The sequence below is a fragment of the Lycorma delicatula genome, chromosome 13, assembly GCF_047948215.1.
Source record: "Lycorma delicatula isolate Av1 chromosome 13, ASM4794821v1, whole genome shotgun sequence".
Classification (NCBI taxonomy): Eukaryota; Metazoa; Arthropoda; class Insecta; order Hemiptera; family Fulgoridae; genus Lycorma; species Lycorma delicatula.
In genome coordinates, this window is record NC_134467.1 from 15,845,763 (window position 1) to 15,872,126 (window position 26,364).

Here is a 26,364-nt window from a genome sequence, read left to right on the forward strand (position 1 = left end):
AATACTGAAACCAAATTTTGTGAGCTGAGAAGATTAAGTTTCCTATTTATGGGTTTTTCCTATAAATGGAGGAGATTGGACATATAACAAATAAATCTGTTTTCTAATTCTCTGAAATTCATGTAAAACTAACACCTACATATTGTAACAAAAATGTTATAATGGACTTAAGTAATAGATTTCTTCCAATTAAGAAGAAAGTAGTAAAAAATATAATACTGCGAGGAATCAGGAAAGGGGCTAAAAAAAAACATTTTAGTAAAGGTAACAGGTCCGTTTAACAATGGTTCTTTGTAATATTGCCTGCTGACACACATAAACAGATGTTTCGTGAGAAGAGTTACCGGACCAGGGTAGCAATTTCATAGTAATGTGCGAGGGCGAACAATTATTCTCACATTTCAAATTGGGTCCAGTCTGGCAGGTAAAGAAGACAGGAGTATAAATACTCCGGGAAAAACCAGTTGACAAGTAGTTTAAGTCAGTCTGCGAGAGTGCTACAATAGAGGAGTTATAATGTGAATCTGAAGCAAGAGTATTCTACGAGGAGGAAAACGAAGGAGTGAATTTCTAATGTTCGATGTGATTAAAGTGATGTTACAAGTAATTACACTACATGAAAACAAGAAATAGTTCAATGAGTTACTGTTAGACTATAAGTGAAAGAGATAATGTACTAAATTTATTCGTAAATTGTTAGGGTAGTTTTATTTGTGAACAACAAAGGTATTTGCAATAAGAACTTTATACTTCTCTTATCTATTGCACCACTGTTGTTAATACAAGACTAGTGGTTAAAAGTGTTAAGGCTAGCAGTCATGCTAATGTCTTTTGTCAATGGGACTGAATTACTTGTAAATAAATTCTGATGATTACATTAAATTCTGTTTTGCATTTAATCACTGTCTATTATTATTACTATTATCATTATTGTTGTGGTTGTGATTACTATGATTACTATTTGTTTTTATTGACATTTATTATTATTATTATTGGTTTATCTTGTTCAACTTATATTCTTAAACTAATAAATTGTAATGCTTATATAAACATTTTCAATTGTCAATCTCTCAATACCCTGATTGAGCTGCGAACACATGGTAATATAATGATTCTTCAAAACAACCAGCAATAAAGAAATCGTTTTATTTAAGACAAATAAAAAAAATAATTAAACTTACCTTAATAAGATAGTCAAATCAATATCGTGACTTAATCTGTCTAATGCAGATGTTCCTTCAACCCGAACAGCATTAACTTTATCTCGAAGAGCTTGATTTGAACCCAATGGTGCATGCCTTTCTTTAAGTATATCGATTATATTTGGCTGTCTTAAAAATGCGACCACTTTATCATTGTATGCAGTAGGTATTTCCAATGTTCGACTTGATATACCTGAAGTACCTGGTGCTGGTGGCCTTGGTGGAGGTACTGGAGCCTGTAAATAAAATAAAATGGATAAAGTTAGTTATGTAAGTAAAGTTAAACTTAAAAAAAAAGAAGATATATATATACAAATATACACACACATAATAACGAAAAATAATATGAAAAGTTAAGTAGTTTAGTATAGAAAAGGATTTTGATGATTTAAAATAATAAAAAATAAAATACAAGGCAAGCATGCAACGTTATAAAATAAGAGATCTTTGATTAAATCACTCTAATAGTAATGTGCAGGGTGAAAACCATTGTTAGGAAAGAGCGAAAAATTATCTGAAAATGGTTGAAGTTAGGAGAAAAAGGAAATTGATGACTGAAAAGAGACTACGAGGGTTACTCCAAAATTAACTTCTGATTGATTAAACATAAATATATATTTCAAAACTGATCTTAATTTAAAAACATGCCTCGTACATAAATTAATTAAATTGAAATATTATGCCACCCACATTCACCATGAGTTATACTACAACACCAGTTTTGAAAACTTGCGTCAAAGAATTCCACAACCAAATTATTTAACCTGTTAGTTTAACCCCAATTATGATCTCATTGGTTCAAAATATTCAGCACCCAACCAGATCTTTATCTTTGCAAATTATTTCAGAGATTCTATTGTGTATATAAATAGTTGAAAATCTTCCTTTGACCAACTAAGTCTTTTATGAGATAATTCAAGTCTTTTACGTGATAATGTACAGAATAGGACTATGCATTATCACCTTTATATATCCTTAACAAAATTTTCTCTCAAAGAGCTATCATTCATAAATATGATATCATCGATAAATCTAGGTGGCATTGCCTTACTGCTTACAAAATGCACATTTCATATATATGAGGGACATTCAGTAATTAACAAGACATACTGATGTAGAGAAAAAACGATTCATTCAACGAAAACAAAACTTTTAAAAAGTCAATTTTGCAACCATGGGAACACATTTAATCAGCTGTTTGATCATATAAATATAACCTCTTTTGTTGATTTCAGAATATCAGCTCTGCTTGAAATGTGTTTGCTGGAAAAGCAGCATTCAATGATAAGATTTCTGCTATATCAGAAGGTGTGAAACCGGCAAAAATTTACTTAAGAGTGTTGAAACTGCATTGTGAAAAGTGTTTCGTAGTAACGTATATAAGTGGATGGAACAGTTTAATTCAAGCAGAACAATTGTAACCGATTTCCATCGCTCTGGAAGACCAGTTGAAGTTTTAAATATTATGCTGCAAAATCATATAAATGATTTTATTCGCGAAGACAAGCGAGTCAAAATTTCCCAAGTCGCTAGTTTGTGAAATATAGTGTCGGAATTGTGCTTTCAGTCACTCGATGTGCTGAATTATTGCAAAACATGTTCAAGATGGGTTCCACGATGGCTGATTCCAGCTCATAAAAGACACCTGGATTCATGTTTGTTCTGAAATCAAAGAATGGTTTGAAGCGAAAGGTAGATCGTGTATGAGTAATAAACCTGTGATGATATGTGGATACACCTTTTCGAATCTGAATCAAAACAGCAAAGCCTTGAATGGAAACAACAGGATTCGTCCACAAAAAAAATTCAAAACTCACAATCAGCCAGTAAAGTGATGTTGATGGTCTTCTGAGACTCACAAGACCAAATTTTTAGTGACTATTTAGAAGAACAACATACTGTGAATATTGTGTACTATTCTAACATGCTCTAACAGAAAGTGGAACCTGCAATAAAGCATAAACGTCAAGGCGCTCTGCTCTCTCAAAAGGTGTGATTCTCTTATATGACAATGCATGTTCCCACATTGCTCAGAGAACAGGAGAAACACTCAAGAAGTTGGGGAGGTGTTACTATATCCTCCTTACAGTCCAGACCTTCTCCTATCTGATTTTTATTTGTTTGACCTGCTCAAAGATTTTTTATGCAGTAAAAAATTCTACGACAATGAAGCGATCAAAAGAGCAGTACACGAATGGTTCAAACAGCAAAGTAAAGTCTTCTAGCTGCGGGAATCACAAAGCTCACAGAACAGTGGGACCAAGTATCTAAATGTTGCAGGAGACTATGTTGAGAAGTACAGGATGTCCCATATAAAACGCAACCCAACCTTATATTAGTAGGTATTAAAATAATAAAAAGGCATGTGTAAATGTAAATGTAATTTTTATTATTACCATCCATTACCTTACATTTAAAGTAAATGTTGGAAGTGGCCGCCATCTTCTTGAATACAAACTTTAATTCTTTTTACAGCGTTTCTTGCAACTTTTTTCAAAGTGTGTGGCTGGATATTTAATACAGCTTCTTCAATATTGACTGTCAATATTCAAGTGTTTGTGGTTTGTTGCTGTAGGCTTTTTCTTTGAGGTAACTCCAAAGAAAAAAATCCGCCGCAGTCAAATCTTGAGATATTGGTGGCCACAAGCCTCAACCGATAACACGATTACCAAAGAATTCCTCAATGAAATCAGAAGTTGACCCTGCGTAGTGCGATGTCGCACCGTCATGTTGTAGCCAGCAGTGTCTGTCTTTCTCTTCCAAGAGTGCGATGAACTGAAATAAAATATCCTGATATCGTTCTGCATTAATAGTGTACTCGAAAAAAATAGGACCGATTATTTTCTTCCACGATATTGCGCACCACACGCCCAACTTCTGCAGGTGTAATTGTTTTTCGTGATAAACGTGGGGATTTTCAGCGCTCCAAATTCTACTGTTTTGGTTGTTTACGTAGCCATCCAAATGAAACCGTGCTTCATCTGTGAAAAATAACGAATCCATAACATTAATTCCCACACGCAGAAATCGACGGAACCGTTGACAATATTGTAGAGGTTTTTCTTTGTTGGGCTCAAGAAGACGATGAACCGTTTGAATGCGATAAGGTCGTAATTGTAATTGTTTGGTCGCCCGATGAACAGTTGCTTTAGACAAATTAATTTCAGCAGACAAACGTCTAATCGATTTATTTGGCGAGGGGATTAATTGGTCTTTGATTTCAGTGACTGTATCTGTATTCAAAACTGACTCACATCTTTTGTGTTCCTCGTTATTAGCAGAACCGGTCTCATTAAATTTTGCGACTGACCTCAATACTGATGTTTTGTTAGGAGCTGGTTTATCCGGGTACTTATGGCAAAACAAATCTTGCACTGCAACCGCTGATTTCGTACTGAAGTACGACTCGATAATGAAAACACGTACATCTAGCGAAAACACCACCTTGTCTCTGGCAATACACTGAACGTTATGATTGCATTGTTGTTACTATCGGTAGTGTTCTACTGTGTCACCGCGATGTTCAAATGTTGGACGAGTCCATTAAAGTAACGAGTAGGGGAGTAAGCCTGACTTTTGATATTTCATGGATGGGTGATTGATGGGTTGCGTTTTATATGGGACACTCTGTATATATGATTGGGACATAAATCAAATTTATTATAGTAAATATTTTGAAATTAAAGAATAGAATAGAATAGAGAAGAATTAAGAACATCAGACATGATACAATTAGAAATAAAGCAAGTGATATATATAAGTTTTCTAATAATACAATACTGTACAAGGAATAAACTTTTTTTCTTTTTATATTAAAAGCAAATAAAGTATACATGCATAGTTGCCAACATTTGAAAAATTAAAATTTTGATGATTTTACAAGACAGCAAAGAAGACAGTCATACAGGAAACCGAGTTTTTTTTAAAACATTTATTTAAAAACATCATGTAAAAAAAATTAATCCAATTAAATAATAAAACAGTAAATTTAAGAACAAAATATACTTAAATAATGTAAAATTAAGTAAACTAAAATACAGTATATATTAAAAAAAAAACTCAGAATTCTCTCCAAACCTCTCTTGTAATTTCACCATCAACCACAGATAGACTTGTGTACTAATTAAATATGTATTTTTCACGAACACAATAAATTGTTATGTAAAAGATTCCATTAACTTGAAGTATTTAGGAATGATCAAGATGTAGTAGCTCAGTTAGTATTACGTATTATAAATAAAACTGCCAAGAATAATAAATACTAAACAGGGATATATACTAACCAATAAGCACAAAAAAAGATATAAAATTACAAACAGCATTTGTAAAATACTTGAAAGAAACAGAACATATTAACAAAGATATAAAGCAAAATATGAAGAGAACAAATGAAAAAGGTGACCGTAAAAATTTTAAGATAGAAAACACTTCACAGAAATAGTTTTAAAAAACCAAAAACAAAAAAAAAAAATATGCATTTTGATTGTTAATCATAAAAACAAATATAAAAAAAAAAGGTAAAGTAAATATGAAAAACCCAAATACAGGAATAATAGATTAAAAGAAAATGAATAAATTATGATAATAATAAATAAGGAGGAACAGGAAAAGTACAAAATTAAGGATATTTCGGAACTACGGTGAGACAGGACTGGAAGAGCACAATGGAAATTGGATAGAATTGGCAAAGGAAGCTTTCAGTAAGAAGAAGAAATTATTATGTACTCATAAGTCTTGGACTTAAAGAGTTGAAGAAGAGGTTATTAGCTGAATGTTGGAGTGTCGATGAGGGAGAGGGAGAGAGATAGGATTCTCTGATTTGGGAAGACGCGTTCAACGCTAGACCATCGGAATGGTGGACACTTTGCATATCCCCTGGGGTACGTGTACTTCAATTTGGAGACCACTGACCTACTGGAACAGGCAATGGATTAAAACTCTCGTAGTATAAAATCAGATCTAATGAAGCCTCACCAAAATCTTTCCTCAACTCGAACTGAAATATGAGCGAACATTGGTCGTTCCTATATTATAGCATGGTAAGAAAATTGCTAAGTGGCCTAAGGGGGAGAGCCCCATAGTAAATTTTTTAAATGTTTAATAAATATTAACAATAAATCAAAGATATATTGTTTTATACAAAGCGAAATATATGTCAGATTAGCAACAACAGGAAATAACAAAATAGCATACCTGTTAAAAAAAAAAACCTGAATACATATGATTTATCACGCAATTATGTGCCTATTTATGTGTTTTTATTACGTAAAGGAAGGAAAAATAACGATTCAAATGATATGACAGGAAATGCTGAATTATAATAAATAACATTATCATCTCATTTCATTCATAAATTCAACTTATTGTGCACAAAAGTTACAAATACTATTGCTGTTTAGTTACCACGCACAAGCACAAATACAACCAATTTTATTACATTTACAGGATTTTCCTTAAATAAATTACTATATCGTAAACAATTCTTCATTATTTGGAAAAAGAAAAATACCTTCCAAGAATATATTTATATATTCTTTTTTATTTATTTGAAACTGTCTTTTTTTCTTCTTTTTTATCATTAATTTATTCGAATAAATCCAAATCGTTTTCTTTTCTTTTTCTAATTAAATAATATAAAAATAATAATACAAGAACTAATTGATTAATTAATGGTGTTTTAATTTTGTTCTTTTAAAGTTGGCTATGATTTACGTAACTGTTCCGGAAACACCGGGAAAGTTATGCAACTCTGTGATACTCGATTTACTTGGGAGGAAAATCTATATAAAAAAAAATGTTAATGTTCGTTTAAAATCTTAAATCTCCGTAAGTTCTTTACCGATTGCTTTGAAGTTTTGACACAATGTTGCATTTGAATACGCACGTGCTTTTATATACCTAAGATGTCACACTGTGACAAGTGAAAACATGCGCTATCTGTTGGATGTAAAAGCAACACACGCCATACTAAATATTTTACGATTCCATTTCAAAGTTTCCGATATGAGTGTCCACTACAGACTAAAAAAAGACTGCGCCGATTAATGCGTGGGGAAAAAGGGAGAAAGGGAAAAATCAGAAAAGAGAAAAAGGGGATGAAGGGGAAAATGGTAAAGGGGAAAAGGAAAGGGAAAGGGAAATTTTGGAAAGTTCTGTAATGTTAATTTTGTTAATGTTTTATCAAACTTTCAATTCCGTTGATTTAATCTATATATATACACTCAAATCTAACAATAGCGAAGCATTACCGTGTCTGCTAGTTACTAATAAATTTATCAACCAGTATATCTGGAATCTATAATGTAATATAACTGAAAAACTGATACTGGATATTTGTTTAGAGAAGAAAGATAATAAATAAGAAACTAATTTAATCTTCACTTTACAAAGTAAACCTGGTATAAGATGCTTGTTATTTAAGAATGGGTATAATATTTTCGGGGAATAATTTATGACTTGTTTTTGTGTCATTTAGAAATATTATAATGCTAATGTAATTATTAATATACTGAGTGATCAATAGAAATCTTACCTCATTTATTATTCAACAGCTATCCGTACCAAGGTATTTTTGTTTGCCGACATATATACCATTCTCGGGAATGAATTTTTTAAAAATTATTTTCAAAGTGGTGGAGGAACCCACACCCACTCCACTACACCTACCCCAACACAAAACTCTTAAATGACAATGGTAACATTTAATTACATTAATTGATAACTCGAAAAAAATAATTGATTTTGGTGAAAAGAAAATTAAAATCCGCCCAACCCATTCGCTCGGTAGGTGCGAAAACCCATTTGGGGTAGTACTTTTTTACTTCCTTGTACGAAGTAAAGGAACAAACAAACATTTTCATTTTTATTTATATAGATTACTACTGTATTTATTTATTTATTGTTTTTAAACATTGTAGAAAAAATCTTATGATTTTTTTGCGGACAGTACGTTCAATCATGTAAGCAAGTTCTTTCTTTTTGCTCTTATTTGTTGGTGTTGCTTCTTCTTACTTATTGTTTATACAGATTTAAGAAAAAAAAATCATGATTTTTTGACGGGCAGTATGTTTGATCATGTAAGCACGTTCTCAATTAAGGGGGACGCACACACAGACACACACATACAAATGCCCTTTATTAGGGTAGGATATATAAATAAATTTTGTTCTAGCTATATCTTAGTTCAGGAAAGGAGTTAATGGGAGTTTATTGCATTTATATTTTCTAAATCGATAAGCCGTTAAAGCACTATAAGAACCTTTTTGCTCTTCCCAGGCAAACGATCAAAATATTTTTTTAAACTAAAAAAAATATTTTATTTAAATTCAACTTTCTTTTTCTATTTAGCCTCTGGAACCACTGTAAGATATTACTTCAAAGGATGATATGTATGAATGTAAATTAAGTATAATCTTGTACAGTCTCAGGTCAACCTTTCCTGAGATGTGTGATTAATTGAAACCCAATCACCAAGAACACCGGTATCCACGATCTAGAATTTAAATCCGTATAAAAGTAACTACTTTTACTAGGATTTGAACCTTAGAACTATCGACTTCAAAATCAGCTGGTTTACGATGACGAGTTCACTACTAGACCAACAGGATGGGTTACTGTACAAGATTGTACCTCATTTACATGTCATACAAATCATCTTCATCTAATTTATCCTTAGGGAGGAGGGTTTATTATTCACTTTTTGTGTAATATAAACTGTAATAAAAATTCCGTCTTAAGAGTGGGTATTATGTTAAAAATTAAAAAAAAATCATTTATCTTGATTTTTTAACGATTTCATAACTTTTTTTACTTTCTCTTTACGTATATTTTTAATAAATAAATAAATATTTATAATTGGAAAAATATACAGTATTAATAATATTTTATTAAATAAATCACATCAACAATTTGCTGATGTGATTTCTTCTATCTCCATAATCTTTTCTCTTCCTATTTTTACATTAAGTGGTCCATCTTCGTTATTTCAATTACATTTCATTACTTTCGTTTTGTCTTGTTTATTTTCATGCAGTAGTTCTTAGGTAGGACTTCATCCATGCCATTTATTGTTTCTCCTAAATCATTTTTACTCTCGGCTAGAATTACTATATCAGAAGCAAATCATAACATCTTTATCCTTTCACCTTGTACTGTTACTCCAGACCTAAATTTTTCTTTAACATTATCATTAACTGCAGTTCTATGTAAAGATTAAAAAGTAACGGGGATAGGGAACATCCTTGTTGGACTCCCTTTTTTATTACGCCTTCTTTCTTATATTCTTCAGTTATTACTGTTGATGTTTGTGGTTCCTGTAAATGTTAGCAATTGTTCTTCTATCTCTGTATTTGAACCCTAATTTTTTAAAATGTTGAACATTTTATTCCAGTCTATATTATCGAATGCCTTTTCTAGGTCTATAAATACCAAGTACATTGTTTGTTTTTTTTTAATCTTACTTCTACTATTAATTTCAGTGCTAAAATTGCTTTCCTTGTCCCTATACTTTTTCTGAAATCAAATTGGTCTTCTCCTAATACTTCTTCCACTTTCTTCTCAGTTCTTCTGTACAGAATTCTAGTTAAGATTTTTGATGCATGACTAGTTAAGCTACCTGTTATGTATTCTTCACATTTATCTGCTCTACTTTCTTTGGTATCATGGCTATAACACTCCTTTTGAAGTCTGATGGAACTTCCCCTTTTTCACAAATATTACACACCAGTTTGTATAATCTATTTATCACTTCCTCATCTGCACTGCACAGTAATTCTGCAGGTATTCCATCCATTCTAGGATATAATATATCACTTCTTTAAATGGTGTCAAATTCATGTATTAAATGATTTTGTGGATAATAAAACTGTTTGATTTCATTTCTAACACTATTTCATTTTATTTTTATTGATATGTTATTAATAAATATGAACAGATATGAAATATAACTTAAATTATATAAATCAGACCACACAAACTGATTCTTGCTCTCAGATAATTATAGGCAAACAGCATCGCAAAAAATTTAATTTCACAAAAAAAATTAAACATTTGAAATGAAAAAGATAAAAAAATTTTCTTCATATCGGTGTAAATATCAAAATAAATATGCATGCATTTGTAACATTATAAATAAATACCATGGCTGTGGACCATATTCATGTAGTCTGCTGTAATACAAAATATTCTGATACTAGAAAATTTACATGTGCATTACTAGATATGAAGAAAATAAGGTGAGAAATAAGAAGTTATGAACAATATTAAAGAAGAATGAGCACTTATTCTGGAAGTACACAAAAAATAACCTGATTATAATGTGTTGTTAAAGGAAGTAAAATCTTGACAACTCTATCGGAAAGATCAGGAGTAAGAGAAAGAAAACAAAGAAGAAAGGATGAGGTGAAGTTTAGAAACTTCAAGGAGATGAAGGAAAAGGCTTGGGACTGAAATGGATGGAGACAGCAGTGGCATAAAGGACAAGCTGCCAGGCAGAATACCAGATGGCTGATGATGGTAAAAAAATGGCCATGAAAACACTGTCTATGTTTAAAAATAAAACCAACTGTTGCTGAGAGGATATGCAATATTTTACATGAGAATCTAGTAAAAACGTAAAATAGCTTAAAAGTAACTTTTACTATTTTTTGTTATAACTTGTGGTAAAATAGATGTAAAAGTGATATTAGAATAAAGGAGTACTAAGTTAATTACACCACTTAAATCAACTTTGACCTTGACATTGCCCCAAAAACTGAATAACGAATGAAATTTTAGAAAATGTCCAATAAAAAAAAAAATTATTAATAAGTTGTTCTTTACTAACAATGATGTTGAAAATTCACTGTTTAATACTAATAGAGGGTCAATATCATTTAAGGAGCCCATTAGAATTTTTTAATTAATTAAAAATTTGTCAAATGAAAGTTCCAGACATTTAAAAATATATTTTCACTTAATTTTTTTCTTGAATATTTGAATATTATACAAAAACCACTTTACATACTGGTTAAATTAAAAAAAGAACTTCACAAATTTAAAAGCATATAAAAATTTATTGACATAACTTACAGAAAAACACAACAGTCGATTTCATTTCAGACTGTAGCCAGGAAGTCAAGACGTTACCTCTGCAGCTATGGTATTAATTCAAAATATTAGCTCAACAAGATCAGCAGACAATAAACCTGATTTTCAATGAAAGCTCAAAAGAAAAAATCTAGCGAGGTCAAATCTGGGTAATGAGGTGACCATGCAATTGGTGGTCCCAAGTAATTCACCGACCTGGGAATCAAGTATCAAGAAAATCTCAGACTTCTAGGCAGTAGTGAGGTGTCCTGTCTTGCTGATAGTAATATGGCATCCATCTTGGTCATAATTATCAAACTGAGGATTTAGAAATTTAGAATAATTTCCAGATAAACTATACCACTTATGGTTGCCTCCTGGAATTCGAACGAGCCTTAGTCTTTGTTTGCTTAGGGCACAAAAAACATCAACCTTACAGCTATCAAAAATGTGCTGCGCAGTTTCATAAGGGTTTTTGCCCCTCTATATTTGGCAGTTATGGGGGTTCATCTTGCCATGATGTGAAACGTTGACTCGTAACTAAAAATTACATTGTCTAAAAATTTATCATAGTTGGCAGTTCTATCCATCATTTCCACAAAAAACTGCAGCCAAGCAACTTTGTTATCATCTGTAATGTGTTGAACCAAGGTTACTTTGTAAGGCTTCAAATACATTTGTTTACGTAATATGTGTCAAGCAGTCCTTTATGGAATGCCTGTCTCACATGACACACGTCGAGTTGGTTTCTGCAAACTATGTGCAAAGCTTTCTTCGAATCGTTTCTCAGCAGCTTCAGGGAGGTGTGGGCATCCTGGTGATTCTATATGTTTAACAGAATAACCTATCTCAACAAAGGTTGGTTGGGTGCTGAGAGCATGCCTACTAGGAGACTACCTACCATATTTTCTACAAAAATTGCACGGAACTACAGTTGCTGAATGCAATTGTGAAACCAAAACACATATAGCGCCAGTACATTCTGTACCAGTAAATTATACATTTTTAACAACACTGGTGACAGTGCTGGTGGCCGAATTCAGTACTAATGAGCAACATAACTTGATGTGTTTTCCTATGAAATGAGATCTTAACCAAATCTATAAGTTATCTAACAAATTTTTATACGCTTTTAAAGTTATGAAGTACTTTTTGAATCACATTTTTTAATTTAATTTCAAATTTACTATAAAATATTGATTCTAACAAAAAAAATTATTGCCACAACAAAAATAAAATTAATAAAAAAACATGGATGAACAACAAGCAGTTAGTGATAAGAATACAACATACTCTAACAAAAGTTAGATCCTGTTCACCGGCACTATGACTACGCCTTCTTGCACCACCTACAACAGCAGCTGCACCTAATTTATGAGGATTCAAGTAAGGTGCCTCAGTTGGTACTCTTGGATCGATAAAAGTAGTTGTCTTGTTAGTATGATCTATGAAGAATTGCTAATAAAGATAACAAAAAATATACAATTCATTGTTAGTAGGTTAGGTTAGGTTAGTTAACAAGACAAGTGTTGCAATATTAGTTATATAATTAAACATGCAATAGAATATCTTACATATTTAATTTACAAAAATATATTAACACTAAAAAATATTCTATATTAATTTATTTTTACATTTTCAGCTAAAGTCATGTTATTAACTTAATTTTTTTTAATATATATAAAATGCACTATACCACTTCAAAATCAATTCTTAATATATTTTCTATACTCATTTCCTCTTTGAATTTATGTATTTTCATCGATTTATAATCAATTAAACGCAAAGATAATCAAAATGTATTTTACTGTGTTCATATTTCTAATCACCTCAAAGTTTATACAAATATAAGATAGTTTTAATCCTTGTAAACATGTAGCAGGTTAAATTTTAAGGTAAACTTAAATTTTATTGAAGCCGAAACAGCCCTTTTTTGGGTTTTTATCTTTTTTATTGATTAATTTCATCTCTTTCTCATACTGACTACACATTACTGACCAAAAAAAAATATTTTTTTTATAAACACTGCAAATATATAACAATATTTATTTTTCACAAATGTTGATTAGTTTTGAAAAAAAAAATTAATAAAAATTTTTCTCATTATCAGTTTAATATTACAGTCAAGTATACAGTGGCTATATTGAGAACCTTCATATAAATATTAATTGTTATTTATATTCATGATATTAAAAATTGAAATAAATTAAAAAATTAACAACAGAACAAATATATCGAAAAAGAAGGTAATTACAAAAAAAAAAATTATATATATAGTACCAATAGTAGTCGACTTTCACCTTCGAAGTTGTGTTGTTACAAATTTTGTGGTTGTTACCGGTTTATGTTTTCTAAATTTTTAAGTTTTTATTTCTTTTTTGTTTTTATTTTCTGATGTAATTGTACAATCATATACTGACTGATGATGCGGTAGTTTGCAAAAGTCGACTATTAGTATTATATTTTTAAGTTTTTCTGTTACTGTGTTTGGTGGTTAAGTTGTAGTTTTTTTTTTGAGTTTAATTGGCACAGTGGTCAGTATATTGCTGAATTATTTGAATTTTAAGAAATGAAATTTGTATTCCCTAAGTATAAAAATGAAATTAATTTGATTTAAAATATTTATTCACCACATTTTAAACAAGAAACTAAATTTCTTTTAAACATTAAAAATAAAAGCAAAACATTAATTAATACAGAATACATTTACCATGACCATGAACAGCTGAATGTTTAGATGATGTTATATTTTATAAGTCATGTTACAATTTTATGTCATTTTTTTATTTCTAAATCTGTGTTAACATCAGAAATAGAATACTTATTTGTTTATTAGATGGTCTGCTATATTAGATAAACCTAATTTATTATTTTTTTATATTTTTACTATTGTAAATTAAAACGCAATTTTTCATTATTTTAAAATTTTTGTTATGCAATTATGGAATTATTTCAATCATGAATGAGGATGCAGAATCACGCAAAAGTACTTTCATGAAAAATTAAGTTAAGATATGTCTTAGCTCAACATTCTGTATTACGTTTATTTTAATAAAATTTAAACATAATTTAACAGTACAGAGGAATAATATGACTCTTAAAAAAGATTATTTATTTATATATATTATATTATAGATAGGTTGCCATAAATGACAATAAAACAAAGGAAAATACTATGTTTTAAAGATAACATCATTCCAGTAGTGGAAAGCAAAATTTGTACGTGCATTCACAATACACTTTCAAAATATTTCAAAAAAGAGAACAATCTAAAATAAACTAACAAACTTTAAAAAGAATTATATTACAATGAAATTGTAGAATTCAATACCAACTGCAGATTCAGAATGCCGCGAAAATTAATTCTTGGAAATTAATATAGTAGTTTAACTAATCTAATTACTGTATTTTGGTGGTTTATATTTCATATAATATTAAATATATATATATATATATATATATATATAACATGCAAGTGATAATAAATGGAGTTAATTTATAAAAAAATAATAATAATAGTAAATACAGCGTGTTTGGAAAGTTGCTGTGCACTGGAATTATGAAAGTGTAATGTGACAAAACTTTCTTAATTATTAATTGTATTTTTATTTCATTATTTTATAGAAACAGATATTATAATAACAGGAATAGTTTATAAAAGGTGTTAAAAATGACTTCCTCCAACGTCAGATACAACATTCCACACGTTTCAATTTGTTTTCAAACACTCTAACCAGCTGATGTACTGGAATGTCTTGTATGCTGTTATTGCGGTTTTTATTTTGTCAATCGTGACGGGTCTGTTGTGATTCGCCACTTGTTTCGCTGCCCCCCTTAGATCAGGCGATCATGCTGATTAAAAACTGCTCAAAATTATTCATTCACCAAAGACATTTTATAAAAAAGTCATTGACCTATTACCTGTGTGCGCTGTGGCACCATCTTGTTGAAACCAGCCGTGATTAATTTCCACTTCTGTTGACCGACTAATGAAGTTTCTTAAGATTGTACAATAACAATAACTATTAACTGTATTTTTTAAAAAGATTTGACCCACAATTTGCGTTTTACTCACACCGACACAGACTCCAATTTTCGCTTTGTGTAAAGATTGTTTGTGTGATAATAGGCGTTAGTTTTTGCACAGTTGTGTACTTTGTAAATTAATATACCCTCTCAGATGAAATCTCACATCATCTGTAAAAATACATAATATCGAGGATACCTGCGGAATTTTGATCAATAAACCGTTTAAATCGTTGACAACAATTTAGTCTTTTGGTATGATCTTTAGATTTCAATTCTTGAACACATATTACTTTGTAGGGGAAACATTTGTTCTTTTCTTACAACTTTACATGCAGTAGCAAGTCCAATATCTTGCTGCTATGCTAACTGAAGCATTGACTTTCATGAACTTTCGAATATAGCATCCAAAATATCAAGCAGCTTCTGATCGTTTAGTATAGATGGTCTTCCACTTTAATCAGCGTCATCATTAGATCCTGTTATCTGAGATTTTTCGATAAGAGTTCTAACCCTTGCAGTGAGAAACAGAAGTATTTGGTAACTTTCCAGAAAACGTGTGCTTCATTAAATTAATATACTTGTCACCTTCACAAAAGACACATGAAATATGTGTTCCTCTACCAAAAGAACCATTAAATTTCTCACAACTATTGATTTCGATAAATGAAACAACATGAAACAAAACAAAGGATGTTCAATCAGAACTCAACTGAATTCTTGAAAGAACAGAAAGAATTAAACAGAAAAGAAAGTCTTGAAAGAACAGAATGCACCACATAATTTTAAAGCATAGCATACTGGACAGCGACTTTCCAAAGGCACTGTAGTAGTAATAATAATAATAAAAATACATAAATAAATATTACCTTTCCATTTCGATCAAATTTAGTTTCCCAACCTCTTGGTAAATCTCTAATTGAATCAGCAAATAAATTTACTAAAGCGACTAAATCTCTATTATGCTGATACCTTTCAAATGTTGACGGATCACGACGTATTTTTGATACCATATGTTTTAATGAGCCATTTCTATTATATAAAGCTAAGGCATCCTGGAAAAAATAAAATAAAATATTAGAAAAATTAAAATATTGATAATATTATTCATTACTTATTAAAAAAAAAGTGACAAAGGATTCCCAAACATTCCCAGTGGTGTGAATCATATACTCAACAAAAATTTAAAAAGGAATTATACAATAAAATTAAGTTTTCAAGTAAAATTTATTTAATTTTAAATAAAATTTAAAAATAGTATTAATATTATTTAGCATTTACAAAGGCAAAAAACAAAAAAAAAATTTAATGCGCTGAAGATAATTTTTTACGTAAAATAAATGAAAATAAAATACATCAAAATTTAAAAAAAATGTTTTCGACTTTTTTGACAATTTGGGAGCTCATGCAACAGGGGGCTTTTTTAATAATTAAAATATTTACAAAAACCGATTTTTATAAATTAAAATCAAATAATTTTTTTTTTTAGTATGGTAGCTCCCCCACCAGGGAAGGGATATTAAATTAGTTTAGTGATTTTATTGTTTAACAAAATACATTTTGAGTTTTAAAATTTAAATTTTTTTTTTCATTTTTGGAGGCTGCTGCACTCAAGGGAGAAGTATTGGGGTAAAATTAATTTAAAAAAAAAATTTGTAAGTGTTGATATTAAATTTAAAAAAAAACTTTTTAAGATTGTTTAAAAAATAAAAATATACAACCATAAAAAAAAATTTCAGCTAAAGTTGAATCCCAGATATTAGAACTTACAAAACACTGCAAATAAAATTGACCTAAAAATAACAATCAAAAAGACAGAAATTATGTTTGAAAAACCAACATGATTAAAAGAATTAAACAAAAACTGTAATAAAATCAAAACAATAACCCAATTTATTTAAAAACCTTGGAGAAATAACAAACAACCTAAACGAAAAGACCAAATAAGAAGAAACAAACTAGTGCTAAGGCTCAAAAATTAACCTGGTACACTCACAATAAAAAATGCCTATCAATAAATGCAAATATAAGACACTACAACACAGTTATAAAACCAAAAGTCACCTATCCAGCAAATACTTTTCCACCTTAATGAACAATCAAAGAAAGACAGACTACAGAAACTTGAACTGGAAGAACTGGCATCAATAAGAAGTACCAGAAAGACAACAAGAAGCGGTAGATTGTGCCCAACAAAGTTGAGTACAAAGAATTAGAACCCATCATGGATACCATGTGTTAGATGAGACTAGGATTCTTTGGATATATCATGAGGAAGCAAGATTAAAAATTTCTGAAACAGCTAGTACAGTACAATCTCGACTTTAAAAACACCATGACAAGATGCAGACGGATCAGAGAAATAAGAGAGGATTTGAAGGAAATTGACCTTATATCAGAAGACAGCACAGACGAGATGAAATTAATCAAGAAAATCAAGAACAAAAACACCCGCTTCACACTCACAAGAGAAAACTCACAACACGAACATTTTCAACACTAGAAAGGGCACAAAGATCAGAATGAATAAAAATATACTGGGAGAACCGCAAAGCCCAAGCAGTCCCATTGAAGAGATTTGCATAACGCATAATGGAGTGATTAAAGTGATGAAGAAAGTAAAAGGAACTATCGGCAATTAAGAAATGCTATAAACAGGAAGTGCAAACTGGCGAAAGAAGAGTGGATTAAAGAAGAGTGTTCAGAAGTGGAAAGAGAAATGAACATTGGTAAAATAGACGGAGCATACAGGAAAGTAAAGAAAATTTTTGGCGTACATAAATTAAAATCTAATAATGTGTTAAACAAAGATGGTACACCAATATATAATACGAAAGATAAAGTCGATAGATGGGTGGAATATATTGAAGAGTTATACGGAGGAAATGAATTAGAAAATGGTGTTATAGAGGAAGAAGAGGAAGTTGAGGAGGATGAAATGGGAGAAACAATACTGAGATCTGAATTTAAGAGAGCATTAAAAGATTTAAATGGCAGAAAGGCTCCTGGAATAGACGGAATACCTGTAGAATTACTGCGCAGGGCAGGTGAGGAAGCAATTGATAGATTATACAAACTGGTGTGTAATATTTATGAAAAAGGGGAATTTCCGTCAGACTTCAAAAAAAGTGTTATAGTCATGATACCAAAGAAAGCAGGGGCAGATAAATGTGAAGAATACAAAACAACTAGAATTCTATACAGAAGAATTGAGAGGAGAGTGGAAGAAGTGTTAGGAGAAGACCAATTTGGTTTCAGGAAAAGTATAGGAACAAGGGAAGCAATTTTAGGCCTCAGATTAATAGTAGAAGGAAGATTAAAGAAAAACAAACCAACATACTTGGCGTTTATAGACCTAGAAAAGGCATTCGATAACGTAGACTGGAATAAAATGTTCAGCATTTTAAAAAAATTAGGGTTCAAATACAGAGATAGAAGAACAATTGCTAACATGTACAGGAACCAAATAGCAATAGTAACAATTGAAGAACATAAGAAAGAAGCCGTAATAAGAAAGGGAGTCTGACAAGGATGTTCCCTATCTCCGTTACTTTTTAATCTTTACATGGAACTGGCAGTTAATGATGTTAAAGAACAATTTAGATTCGGAGTAACAGTAGTACAAGGTGAAAAGATAAAGATGCTATGATTTGCTGATGATATAGTAATTCTAGCCAAGAGTAAAAAGGATTTAGAAGAAACAATGAATGGAATAGATGAAGTCCTATGCAAGAACTATCGCATGAAAATAAACAAGAACAAAACAAAAGTAACGAAATGTAGTAGAAATAACAAAGATGGACCACTGAATGTTAAAAATAGAAGGAGAAAAGATTATATAGAGGTAGAAGAATTTTGTTATTTGGAAAGTAGAATTACTAAAGATGGATGAAGCAGGAGCGATATAAAATGCCGAATAGCACAAGCTAAACGAGCCTTCAGTAAGAAATATAATTTGTTTACATCAAAAATTAATTTAAATGTCAGGAAAAGATTTTTGAAATTATATGTTTGGAGTGTCGCTTTATATGGAAGTGAAACTTGGACAATCAAAGTATCTGAGAAGAAAAGATTAGAAGCTTTTGAAATGCGGTGCTATAGGAGAATGTTAAAAATCAGATGGGTGAATAAAGTGAAAAATGAAGAGGTATTGCGACAAATAGATGAAGAAAGAAGCATTTGGAAAAATATAGTTAAAAGAAGAGACAGACTTATAGGCCACATACTAAGGCATCCTGGAATAGTCGCTTTAATATTGGAAGGACAGGTAGAAGGAAAAAATTGTGTAGGCAGGCCACGTTTGGAATAAGTAAAACAAATTGTTAGGGGTGTAGGATGTAGAGGGTATACTGAAATGAAACGACTAGCACTAGATAGGGAATCTTGGAGAACTGCATCAAACCAGTCAAATGACTGAAGACAAAAAAAAAAATAAAATAAAAATACAGCCATAATTTTAAATAAACAAAGTTGTAATTTTCTAGGAAGGGATGAAAATTTTTGGATAATTTTTTTTTCAAAAAATACTAAAGGGTATAAGAGATATCAAATTTTTTTTTCAGATGATGGAGATAAAATGGTACTTTTAAACTGGATGTCAATTTTACCATTAAAGAATGTGGTATGAAACTTTATAGCATATCAAAAAATGTGATTAATGTCTGACTGGGATTTGAACACACAACCTTATCGATGAAAGACAGTAATGTATCGTGGACATTAGTATGATCTAAATAAAAATATAATATTAAAAAAAAAATTCAAAATACCTGGTTCATATGTAATATAGAAAAGAAATCAGGTCGAGCAAGAAATTTAACAGCTGGTGCATTTGTAATCACATCAGTACAGTTGGTAGAAGTGGTTTGACTGGTAGCAAGACCATTGCTATGGTCGGAATTGTTATCTTCAGTTTCCATACGACGAGATGTAATTGTACGTCTAATACTTTGGTACCTAGAACACAAATTTAAAACAGAAAAGAAAATAATGAATAAACAATTTTATTGAATATACTTATAAATTGTTAAACAAACAAAAAAACAAAACGTTAAGCATAAAGATAACAAAAATGAATAAAAATAAAAACATAAAAATAGAAAAAGGGAAAAACAAACTGTTTTACGTCAGTAAATAAAATAATATACACAATGAAAATATAAATACAAACTTAATTTAATCATTTTTTTTTTATGAATTTTTAAACCGGTTCATTATTTCAATAGTAGTTATTGACATTCCATTTGTTAAGTTCACTTTAAAAGAAATAAAACTTCCTTTTAATAATGATTAACAAAAAAAAAAAAAAAATGGTAATACATTTACAATTCATTATATTTTGACAGTTCTGAATTAGATGCCAAATTAAAAAAAAACTAAAATAATTTACTAATCCTTTAAGTTAATTTCAGTAAATTTAAAATAAAAATTGAAAAACAATTTTTGTTTTTTTAATAATTTTATTATATATTTTTTACTTTTTAGTTTAATTCTTATTTAAACAGTGAAAAAAAACTGCCCGTACAAAATAAAACCATATGTAAAAAAATGCAGATGACAGATGAAACCAACATTTTCATAAAAATAAAAAAAAAAGCTTTAATTAAAACAATATAAAGAAAACTACTACCAAGTACGAGCTAAGGTAGTCTCAAATGAAAAAAATATATATACAGATCATTGAAAAGGGTGTCCCTGAAAAATATTGTTATATGCTCCTATTATAGATGTGAGAAGTTAAGAATGACCACAATAATGTACTACAAGCACCATCTCTTGATTTCTCACCGAGTTACCAAACACCTCAAGCATATTTCGCTAATGATTTTCTACCAGGAATCTTTTTACACTTATTCAATGTATTATTAATTTCTAAACAAAATATATATTTATAAATTTTATCAACAAGGCGGTTTTACTTTAAAGGTCCGTTATGAAATAAAAACAGAACTTATTCCAAATAAATATGAAATAGGATATACGAAGTGCGACAATAAAGTAATGAGACTGATTTTTCTTTCCAAGATGTGGCAATCTTGCAGCTTGCGTAGGCACACCATCTTTGACCTTGGTCTATAAGTTACTTCTAATCCAAGCGGCACATTGATGCAACTGCTCGGTCGTGAGTTGTGCTGTAATAAGTGAACACGTGTTTATGTCTCTCGTCACAGAAATGAAACCGCAAAATATTGCGCGACGGTATGCCATTTCTTTTTGCGTTAAATCAGGTGAAAACACGACGACATATGACAACTTATGGTAAGCTTCAGAAGGCTTGTGGAGAGGAGGTTAAGTCACGAGCTCAAGTTTTTCGGCAGCATAAAATTTTTAGTGAAGGCAGAACAAATGTTGAAGATGAATACCGCAGTGGACGACCATCAACCTCACGGACAGATGTCAACTTGACCAGGGTGCGTGAAATCATATGATCTGATCGAAGATTATCCGTGAAAATGATTGCAGAAGAACTCAACATCGATCGAGAAACGGTTCGTGTAATATTAACTAAAGATCTTGGTACGAGAAAGATTTGTGCAAAAATGGTCCCCAAAAATCTCACACAACAGCGAGAAACACAGGAAAATGTGGCAGCCGATCTGTTAGAGCAAATGGAAATCGATCCAGATTTGTTGAGCCGTGTTATCACTGTTGATGAGATTTGGTTTTTTCAATACGATTCGGAGACAAAACGCCAAAGTTCGCAATGGTGCTCAAAGGGATCACCCAGAACAAAAAAAGCTCACATGTCAAAGTCAAAAGTGAAACGCATACTTGTATACTTCTTCGATTCCAAGGGAATTGTTCATAAAGAGCGGGTGCCTCCTGGACAAACAGTTAACCGATATTTCTACAAAGAAATTTTAGAAAGACTTCGCAAACGAGTTCTTTGTGTCCGTGCCAACATTGCTGATAATTGGATTCTGCATCACGATAATGCGCCATCCCATACTGCTCTGTCAGTACAGCAATTTTTAACCTCAAAACAAATTTCAGTACTACCACAGCCACCTTATTCACCAGATATCGCTCTGTGCGACTTTTTTCTATTTCCAAGAGTCAAAATGGCGGTCAAGGGACACCATTTTCAAACAACACAAGATGTCCAAAAAGCTGTGACGAGGGTCTTGGAGGATATTACAGAAGATGAGTTCCAGAAATGTTACCATCAATGGCAGAAGCGCTGAAATAAGTGTGTGCAATCAGAGGGGAACTACTTTGAAGGAGACAACACTAAACATGACTAAAATGGTAAGCAACATTTTTTTTCCCATCAGTCTCATTACTTTATTGTTGCACCTCGTATAATATTATCTTTTATGATCACATTAGTCAGTCCACTATCCAAGTCTCTTCGATGGGACTGTTTCGGCCTTACAGTCCTCCCAGTACTTTTTCATACATTCCGATCTTTGTGATTTTTAGTGTTGAAAATGTTCGTGTTGCGAGTTTTTTCTTGCGAGCATAAAGCAAGTGTTTTTGTTCTTGATTTTCTTGTTTAATTTTATCTTCTCTGTGGTGTAAGGCCAGTTTCTTTCATATTATCTCTTATTTCTCTGATCTATCTGCATCCTATCTTCATGATTTTCGAATTGAGATTGTACTGTTCTAGCTGTTTCAGAAGTTTTGAATCTTGCACTCTCATAATATGTTCAAAGAATCCTAGTTTCGTCTAACGCATGGTATCCATGATGCATTCTAACTCTTTGTACACGACTTTGTCGCGCACAATCCATCTACTTCCCATCGTCTTTCTGGTACTTTTTATTGTTGCAGGTTCTTCCGATTTTTCTTTTGATTTTCTAAAGCCTGTCTGTATTTTATTGCTCATTCAGGTGGAAGAGTGTTTCTGCTGCATAAGTAGCTTCTGGTTTTATAACTCTGTTGAAATATCTTATTTTTGCATTCATTGATAGAAATATTTTATTGTAAGTGTATCAGGTAAATTTTTGAGCCTTAGCTAGTTTATTTCTTCTTTTTTGGATCACGGTTTTTTGTTATTATTTCTCTGAGGTATTTAAGTACGATTACTATTTTGATTTTATAACTGTTTATGTTTACTTCTTTTAATTGTTTTGATTATTGGGGCATAATTTCTGTCTTTTCGAATGATAATTTGAGGACGGCTTTATTTGCAATTTTTTGAACTTCTAATATCAATAATTTAGCTTCGTCTGTGTCATTTGCTAGCAGTGCCAAGTCAGCAGTAAACACAATATAAAATTACACACAACACATATATATATTCATTCCCTCTTTGATGAGAACTTCCATAACCAGTGATTTAAACTACATAGGAACATTATTTTTCATCATCATCACACTTTGTAATGCAAACCACTGTTTAAGGTGTAGTTGAAAAAAAATAATAGCTGGAAGCTATGTTAGCATTATAGGGTGGATAATTGAAGATTCTTTAATGAAGATTTTTCCAACTGCTTCACTGTTTGATTTGCCACTTGTGGTAGGGCATTGCCATGCAGTAAAAAAATCCTGCAGGATAGTATTCCATATCATTTGTTTTTTATACTCTTCTAAGATTTTTTTAATGTTTCACAATATGTATCGGTTTTCACAATAGTTCTGTTATCACTAAGCACAACACCCTTTTTGTTCCAAAAAAAAAAAAAAGACATAAGCTTCTTTACCAAATGTTCTTGTTTGAACTTCTTCAGTGTGAACGCCAAAAACTCATTGAATGCTGCTTTGTCTTGACATTCAAATAAGAAATCTAGGGTTCCGTTTCGGTAACAATGTGAATAATTCATCTTTCATAATGTTGCAAAAAAATTCATGCAGTGCAGCAAGATATTTTTCCTTATGTGTATCGATTAAAACCTTCGGCACCCTTTCTGATATGTAATTTTTTATAGCACAATATTTTAGTCAAAACTTCATAAAGCAAACATCACAAAACATCAAAGATAAATGTGACGACATACTGAAGTTCTGGTTTCTCTAATTTTTTCACTCAAATCGGCTGTTATTACTGATAGCTGGCTACTATATTCTTCATCATGAATATTTATTCATCCTTCTTGAAATCAACGGCATCATTGTCTTTGTTTAGTATCACTTATAATATTCTACTAATAAACACTACAAATTTTCGTGTGAATTTCAGCCACAGAATTATTTTTGCCATCTAAAATCGTATTACTCTTTGTTCTTTACACTTAGTGAGATCACCAACTGTAGCATTTATGAACGGGTGAATATACATAACTAATAATAAAATCTAATAATGTGTTAAATAAAGATGGTACACCAATATATAATACGAAAGGTAAAGTCGATAGATGGGTGGAATATATTGAAGAGTTATACGGTGGAAATGAATTAGAAAATGGTGTTATAGAGAAAGAAGAGGAAGTTGAGGAGGATGAAATGGGAGAAACAATACTGAGATCTGAATTTAAGAGAGCATTAAAAGATTTAAATGGCAGAAAGGCTCCTGGAATAGACGGAATACCTGTAGAATTACTGCGCAGTGCAGGTGAGGAAGCGATTGATAGATTATACAAACTGGTGTGTAATATTTATGAAAAAGGGGAATTTCCGTCAGACTTCAAAAAAAGTGTTATAGTTATGATACCAAAGAAAGCAGGGGCAGAAAAATGTGAAGAATATAGAACAATTAGTTTAACTAGTCATGCATCAAAAATCTTAACTAGAATTTTATACAGAAGAATTGAGAGGAGAGTGGAAGAAGTGTTAGGAGAAGACCAATTTGGTTTCAGGAAAAGTATAGGGACAAGGGAAGCAATTTTAGGCCTCAGATTAATAGTAGAAGAAAGATTAAAGAAAAACAAACCAACATACTTGGCGTTTATAGACCTAGAAAAGGCTTTCGATAACATTGATTGGAATAAAATGTTCAGCATTTTAAAAAAATTAGGGTTCAAATACAGAGATAGAAGAACAATTGCTAACATGTACAGGAACCAAACAGCAACAATAACAATTGAAGAACATAAGAAAGAAGCCGTAATAAGAAAGGGAGTCCGACAAGGATGTTCCCTATCTCCGTTACTTTTTAATCTTTACATGGAACTAGCAGTTAATGATGTTAAAGAACAATTTAGATTCGGAGTAACAGTACAAGGTGAAAAGATAAAGATGCTACGATTTGCTGATGATATAGTAATTCTAGCCGAGAGTAAAAAGGATTTAGAAGAAACAATGAACGGCATAGATGAAGTCCTACGCAAGAACTATTGCATGAAAATAAACAAGAACAAAACAAAAGTAATGAAATGTAGTAGAAATAACAAAGATGGACCACTGAATGTGAAAATAGGAGGAGAAAAGATTATTGAAGTAGAAGAATTTTGTTATTTGGGAAGTAAAATTACTAAAGATGGACGAAGCAGGAGCGATATAAAATGCCGAATAGCACAAGCTAAACGAGCCTTCAGTAAGAAATATAATTTGTTTACATCAAAAATTAATTTAAATCTCAGGAAAAGATTTTTGAAAGTGTATGTTTGGAGTGTCGCTTTATATGGAAGTGAAACTTGGACAATCGGAGTATCTGAGAAGAAAAGATTAGAAGCTTTTGAAATGCGGTGCTATAGGAGAATGTTAAAAATCAGATGGGTGGATAAAGTGACAAATGAAGAGGTATTGCGGCAAATAGATGAAGAAAGAAGCATTTGGAAAAATATAGTTAAAAGAAGAGACAGACTTATAGGCCACATACTAAGGCATCCTGGAATAGTCGCTTTAATATTGGAAGGACAGGTAGAAGGGAAAAATTGTGTAGGCAGGCCACGCTTGGAATATGTAAAACAAATTGTTAGGGATGTAGGATGTAGAGGGTATACTGAAATGAAACGACTAGCACTAGATAGGGAATCTTGGAGAGCTGCATCAAACCAGTCAAATGACTGAAGACAAAAAAAAAAAAAAAAAAAATAATAAAATGACTAAACTATTGTTGGTAACAGCTGACTACTACTGATTGAAATAACTGAGCTACAAGCGCCATCTATTAATATCACATATATAGGGGACAAATTCAGAATGGACCTTACTTTAAAAACACACCTTGTGTATTTAATAATGCAGTAAA

General features: G+C 31.1%; 1 protein-coding gene across 3 annotated transcripts in view; it reads right to left on the bottom strand.

The window, feature by feature from the left end:
* The window catches only part of Hecw (Hecw ubiquitin protein ligase), a 284,709-nt gene that overhangs the window by 71,645 nt on the left and 186,700 nt on the right, over positions 1 to 26,364 (bottom strand). For 2 of the 3 annotated variants that reach the window (XM_075381206.1, XM_075381208.1), the window contains 4 exons: positions 20,063 to 20,249; positions 16,163 to 16,348; positions 12,561 to 12,725; positions 1,182 to 1,438 (listed from right to left, as the gene is read on the bottom strand). In XM_075381206.1, the coding sequence (XP_075237321.1) occupies positions 1,182 to 1,438; positions 12,561 to 12,725; positions 16,163 to 16,348; positions 20,063 to 20,249 (795 nt within the window). The remainder of the gene's footprint in view (positions 1 to 1,181; positions 1,439 to 12,560; positions 12,726 to 16,162; positions 16,349 to 20,062; positions 20,250 to 26,364) is intronic. The other variant, XM_075381207.1, reaches the window with a different exon arrangement.